The 6241-nt window shown below is 35.5% G+C and overlaps 1 protein-coding gene across 1 annotated transcript in view; it reads right to left on the bottom strand.

Annotated features, from left to right (window-relative positions):
• Positions 1-244: 244 nt before the first annotated feature.
• Positions 245-6241, bottom strand: part of KIF11 (kinesin family member 11) — a 63843-nt gene continuing 57846 nt past the window's right edge. The window contains exon 23 of the mRNA XM_027839785.1: positions 245-5906. Coding sequence (XP_027695586.1) covers positions 5775-5906 — 132 coding nt within the window. The 3' untranslated portion in view covers positions 245-5774. The remainder of the gene's footprint in view (positions 5907-6241) is intronic.

Below are 6241 nucleotides of genomic sequence, written 5' to 3'. Positions count from 1 at the left end.
GATAGATCAGTAAAATTAAAGAGGAAAAGTTACTTAGGTTACACCCTAGGTGTTTATATTTAAATGGATAATATATGATAATTTAAGCTTATTAGGAAAAAAGGGTGGTAACTAGAGATTTCTAAAAATTACATATAAAAATTTATATAAATTCAATAAAAAGGTTTTATTTTTACATAAAAGCCAACTAGTTGGATTGTGTGTGCTTTATGCTAAAGGAAAAAAGCAAAGTGACAATTTTAAAAACAGTGAACTTATTTTATTCAATCTAAATTATGATAACATATACCGGCATAATATAAACAGATATACGCAAAATGACTAACTGGTTAGTACCTTGCAAACTTAAATTCAATTTTTATCACTTTTTTTGCTGAAACAATACACATCTGAAGGTAAAATATAGCATAACTGGTAAAGAACTCCAGGTGTTCCCTTACCACTCCCCAAACCCTTTGAATTTAAAGTGTTTTGAGTTATTCAACATATTAAGTAATTGGGTTTATAATTTTACTCCTTCTGATTGACAACAAGTAAGCGAAGGAGTAGGTTGATTTTGCTGCTTAAAACATTTACTTTGAACCAACATGCTTAATAATCCATATTTCAAGTTAAATCAGCTTCTTCTATGACTGGGAAGTCTCAAGTGAGATAGATCACCTACTAATGCAGCTGAAACAGTTTATATATAAACTATGGCTGTGCTGCAAGATTTAGTTTCAAATAGCTTCAATAAGTTAGAATCTGGTCGACTTTTCCTGGATATGTGGAGGTGTCTTTTTGAGATGGGCTTATTGGTTGGAGGAAAAGATACTTTTGGCTAGCATAGGGTAGAGTATCTGGTTTCTATGAAAAGAATTTGGGGTTAGGATATTAAAAGAGCAACAAAATGAGAACCGGGGCAGGAAATTGCTCTTGGAAATATTTTTATGCTTTGTCTACGAAGTTACTAAGTATTTGAGGGGAGACCTTGAACCTAATAGAAGAAACCATTTCAGAAGTTAAGGAAAATTTGTACAAATCATTTGTCCACTGTCTTATAGAGAATTCAATTACCCATTTTTATATTTAGAATTTTTAAGAGAAGTTCACTTTTAGTTTGACCATGAAAAACTTTGCTCAGTCATGAAGGTCTGCAACTGATGCAGAGAGTTATTATTATTATTATTATTTTAGAATAATGAGCATCTTAGCTAAATATTCCCTTCAGGAATATTTGTTCTTTCACATATATTCTCCTAACCAGGTTTTGTGAAAAGTGAACAATCACTACTATGTTCTGCATCAAACAGAGAAAATAAAAGATCACATTTCACATTAGTGCCTTAATTGAAAGAAAATATGCATTGAATTTTTTTGGAGTGGAGTGTCCTAATAACTATGCGATACTACAAGGTGCCAAATTTTTTTCCATTTGCCACAGAAGTTTATTTTAGAAAATTCAATTGCTTCCTTAACCCTGAAAACATAGATTCAGTCCAGAAAGGATATATCATAAGGAATATAAGGTAACATTGAAACTAATCTTATTAATCATAGACTTGCTAAGGGCAGTTCTATTAAGAGTTTATCTTTAGCTTATATTGACAATTGATTTTCATTTCAGAGCAACAAACTTTATTATTAGCAATCTAAATAAATAAGATAAAGATGACTCCCTATGAGCTTATGAGATTAATTAAATTGACTTTACCATTGCACATACTTTGTAAGGTATGTGAATAGTGCATATTTACAAGTAATAGACTTGGCTTTTTTTGCCACCGTGGTCAACTGTTTCTAAACCTTTGCACTATGAACCTATTCTGAACTACCTACTCCTTCCAGTCTTGCACAGCTACTGAGCCACCTCAATTTTCAGGTATTAGGCCTTAGGAAATTGAATTATAGTATGGTCAAAATAGAGGAGAACAAGATAAAAGGGAAGATTTCAGTAAAAAAGATTTTAATGTACAAGGAGAAATTATTTTATAAATTTGAGAAAAAGAATATAAAGGATAAATTGGCCATTAGTCATAATTGTAGGATTTTGAGGGGAAAAAAGATTGTCATTGTGGATCTTTGTGCCCCATCCCATGCTTAAGAAAGAGTCCCTAGAATAAAGTGGTGCATAACATTTATGTTGTAGCTTGATTGTCCCACTTAAACTTCAAGGTTCATTCACCCAGCAGCTATTACTCAATGTTCTAAGTTGGAAGACTTAGATATATGCAGTAGGTATACTAAGGAGGTTTTTCAAAGTCTGGTTTGCAGGTACCATCTGGCCTGCTGGTGCTGTAAAGTCCTAATCTAAAGAAAAGTTCTCAAAATGAAGTAAAACAAAAGATACTCATCAAGTGGCTATGTGAGAAAACCGCAAGTTTGAAGTTGTTTATCCTTTATTTCTGATGCCAAATGTTTTTCTTTTCATTGTAGGCATGTCCCTTCCACATTCTGCTCTCCTGCTGACCTGCAAACCTGCTGGTTTAAAAAAAGGAAGTGCCGCTATTTGATATTCTATTTCTATATCACTGCCTACGTATCTTTGCTAGGAAAAAAAATCATTTCTGACTTCTGATCATGATGTTGATGTGCCAGAGCTATTTCCAATCACTGGGTGCTAATGCTCAAATGCTACCTCATTCAAGAAGCCTTCCCTTAATCTCTCAAACTAGTTTTTCTATTCCTATAACATTTACTGTCCTTTTCACTCATTGGCACTTACTTAAAAGCTTGATTTTATAAGTTAGGTTTCCACGTGGAAGTATCTTATCCCTGTGACTAGATTATAAGCTCCTTGAGGGCAGCGTCCATATTTTAAGCTTATTCATTCGACAAGCACTTATTGCTGCACCTCAATAAAATCCTTCTCCAGTTTCTTGCTGTGGTGTGAAGGTGACTATGGGTTCTTGCACACTATGCCAGTGGAAAACAAACTCTGGCAGGCCCTATCAAGCTGGACAGACCAAGGCCTGGATGAAGAAGTACAGAGGCTTGTCCCGGGAAGGTTGGTCACCAGATGGTCAGCTGCTACTCATAAAGGCCGTCCACGAAGGTGGAGAAGGGTTGAAGCCTGTGTCAGTGGAAAGGTTATCAGCAAGAGTGAAATTATGAATCCTTGCCACACATACCAAACACCATGTCTGGAGTGGTACGGTTATGAACAAGATTAAAAGAGGGTACCTGCTCAGTGAGCTTTATAACTATACCAACTAACCTACTCCATCTAGTGTACCTCTTCAGAGCCCACACAGCACTGGGCAAGTATAAGCCAGAAGCTGGTTTGACAAATAATCTTCTATAGCCACCCCCTGGGAAACCACTGGTCAGCTAGTATCCATGTCTTCACACCTGCAGAATTACACTGCCACAAGATGACCGTAAATGTTAGATATCTGACCACATCCTTAGCCCTGGTGATCCTTTACAGGTTTTGAATCTTCTGTGTGGAACACAGATAATGCTGATAAAACTAGCTAAGAAGGACAAGGCACCTGCAGTAAATATGAATGTCAAAGCCACATTGACAGGTTGTATAAATCACTCCTTTCGGTTACTTTGGCAAAAAATGCTGTTTCCATCTACCAGTGCACCATCTGCCAGCATACGAAGGCAGCAGAAAAAAAAAATCTTCCAATCTGAGGTTCTTTCGATCTATGTTGGATTGGATCCATGCTTGGGCTGGAATGCAGTACTTTGTGAAGAAGATTTGGTCTCCAAATAGGTTAATATCCCATAGTCCTTTGCTCAATATTGTGCTGAATAAAGGTCAAACTCCCAAACCTATTTATTATTCAAGGTCCTTCATAATCTGGCCTCACTTCATTTTTCAATGCATTCCTCAACCAATTGCCTGCTCAATTCCTACCCTTTCTTTAAACCACTTTCTAATGCTTTTAATAAGTGTTATGGTTATTTTGTGGTTCATTACCACCATCACCGCAAAATTAGACTTATGAGGGTAGAGGCATGTCTGAAAAACAGTGCATTCTGGCCAGTATTTAGCATAATTCTCTGCACAGAGTAGGCACTTAATAAATTTTTGAATTGAATATAGAAAAATTATAGCTTTAGCTAGCACTTCTGACTTCAGTCATGGCCTCCCAAAAGGCTACAATTCAAAGGAACTTGGATGTGGACAGATCGTACAGACCCACCATGAGCAATGGGGACCCTCCAACAACTCGAAGACGTGAAAAAACAAAACATGTCTTTGTGACACTGTTTTAGTGTCAGGATGAGAACAAGCACGTTTTCTGATGAGATGCTTCCATTCTAGGCCAGTCTTCTCTTTTTGTGGGACAAATATTTGATCACAGTTTTCCTGTGCATAAATGCCAGCTCTCAGATGCTTTTTATTACGTCTTAATTTGACCAAACATTTCACTACAGCAGAGGTCTTCCATTTTTTAAATATGTGGCATTTAATACTCAGTTGATAAACTGGTTAGCAAAACATGGGAGGGCAAAGATAACTGTGATTTATAAACTAGATTCATTCCTTATGGAAGTTTCCCTGCAGGAATCTTCAGATTTATGTGTGTATGATTATTGTCTATCTATACAGATACACACACACAAAAAAAATACATACACAAGTGTTAAGACTTCATTGGTCATATATCATATGATCCTACAGCCTTCCAAACTGTGGGAGAAACAAGGGAACAGCTTTTGAAAACAGGAAAAGAGAAATGTCCCTTTCTTTTCCCTGGCCCCAACGTCTCCTGCCTAGCCCTGTCCATTCTCCTTCCCACCCTCTTATCTTGTGCTCTATCTCCCAGAAGGAGATAAAGCAAGGCCTCTGGTAGTGGGGCAATAATTCAGAAGGTGTGAGGACTTAAGGATAAGGACTATGAGCTCACTGTTACAGGATACTCCCTTTAACAGTGTGGGACATCCATCACCTTCTCTAAAACTAACAGCCTTAGAGAGTTTCACTGAGAGATTAAGTGACTTTTCCAGGTACTACAGCTAGCATACGGCAGAGACAAGACTTAAACATAGGTCTCGCTGGCTCAGAAACAAACTCTCTATCCACTACACTACAATGCCTCTTTTTTTTTTTCTAGGAAGTACATAAAATATATGTATAATTATAAAAGAAATGCTTCATAATACAGTCACCTCCTGCAATGAGTATACTTTGATATCCATATTTCCTCTGACTGAATAATTTTCTCCCTTTTTTTCCCTCAGACACACTCAACATAAAGTGTTAAATGTGTCCAAGTATCTCATACCTAGAAATGGAGTATTATCTATTAATCTAAATAGACAACAGGAGGTATATATGCTTTTTATTATCCTACCAAGTGAGTCTGCAATATGAAGAAGGAGGAGAAAAAGCGAGAGTAAGATAGCCAATATTTACACATAAGAAAATATAAGAAGAGTGCCCCCACAGGGGGCATCCTAATTCTAGGAACAATTTGCTGGTGATATTTTCCAATATAAGTTCAAGCCTAGAAGAACAATGCAATTTTGTATTTGTTTAGGAAGTACAAAATATAATAGAGGCTCTAAGAAAATAACTACCCTAATTTTTTCATTTGTTGGGCTGTCTCAAACAAAAGGTGGAAATACAATTTTATTTAATGCAAACCCCAAATCACTAATTTGAAGTTCAAGTTAATAAGCACCAAATGAAATCCTTGACAATATTATGATAAGTGACCAAACCTACTGACTAAATCAACAACAATAAAAAAACTCAAGACAAGTCTATACTTATCAAATTCCTAAATAACAACCAAGGTCAGGAGTTACAAAACAGAGATTAAAAAAAAAAAAAGCTAATTATTTATCTGAGCTTTTAACGGTAGTTTAGACTTAACAATAGTATGTTCCAGATTTTCTTCTACTTTTGACTTCTCCACAATGTTTACAATTCTGTTTTCTTTATCCTTTCTGGAGGACTTTTTACGCTGTAGATGTCAAGAAAAGAAAAAAATTAAACACAAATGTAACAAATATAATAACATGAAATGTCACTTTAGAGACTCTTAATGTATATATTAATTGTGCTGATCTTTCCCCCCTCTTAAAAAAATACTGTTTGTTACACAGCATGTCTCTGGGGGAAGTGGAGGGATACAAGAGATATTATGGTAACATAAGAAACAGAAAACGTCAATAAAATTATTTTTAAAAACAATAAACATTTACATTTTTTATAAAAAATTTCTTATTAATGAATTTTATTTTGTCAGGATCCTCATCGTTCCACATATGTCTCTAAGAGGCTGCTAAAAAATCTTTA

This window comes from Vombatus ursinus, unplaced genomic scaffold (assembly GCF_900497805.2).
Source record: "Vombatus ursinus unplaced genomic scaffold, bare-nosed wombat genome assembly UNPS02014833.1, whole genome shotgun sequence".
NCBI lineage: Eukaryota > Metazoa > Chordata > Mammalia > Diprotodontia > Vombatidae > Vombatus > Vombatus ursinus.
This window is presented reverse-complemented; position numbering and strand designations above follow the sequence as displayed.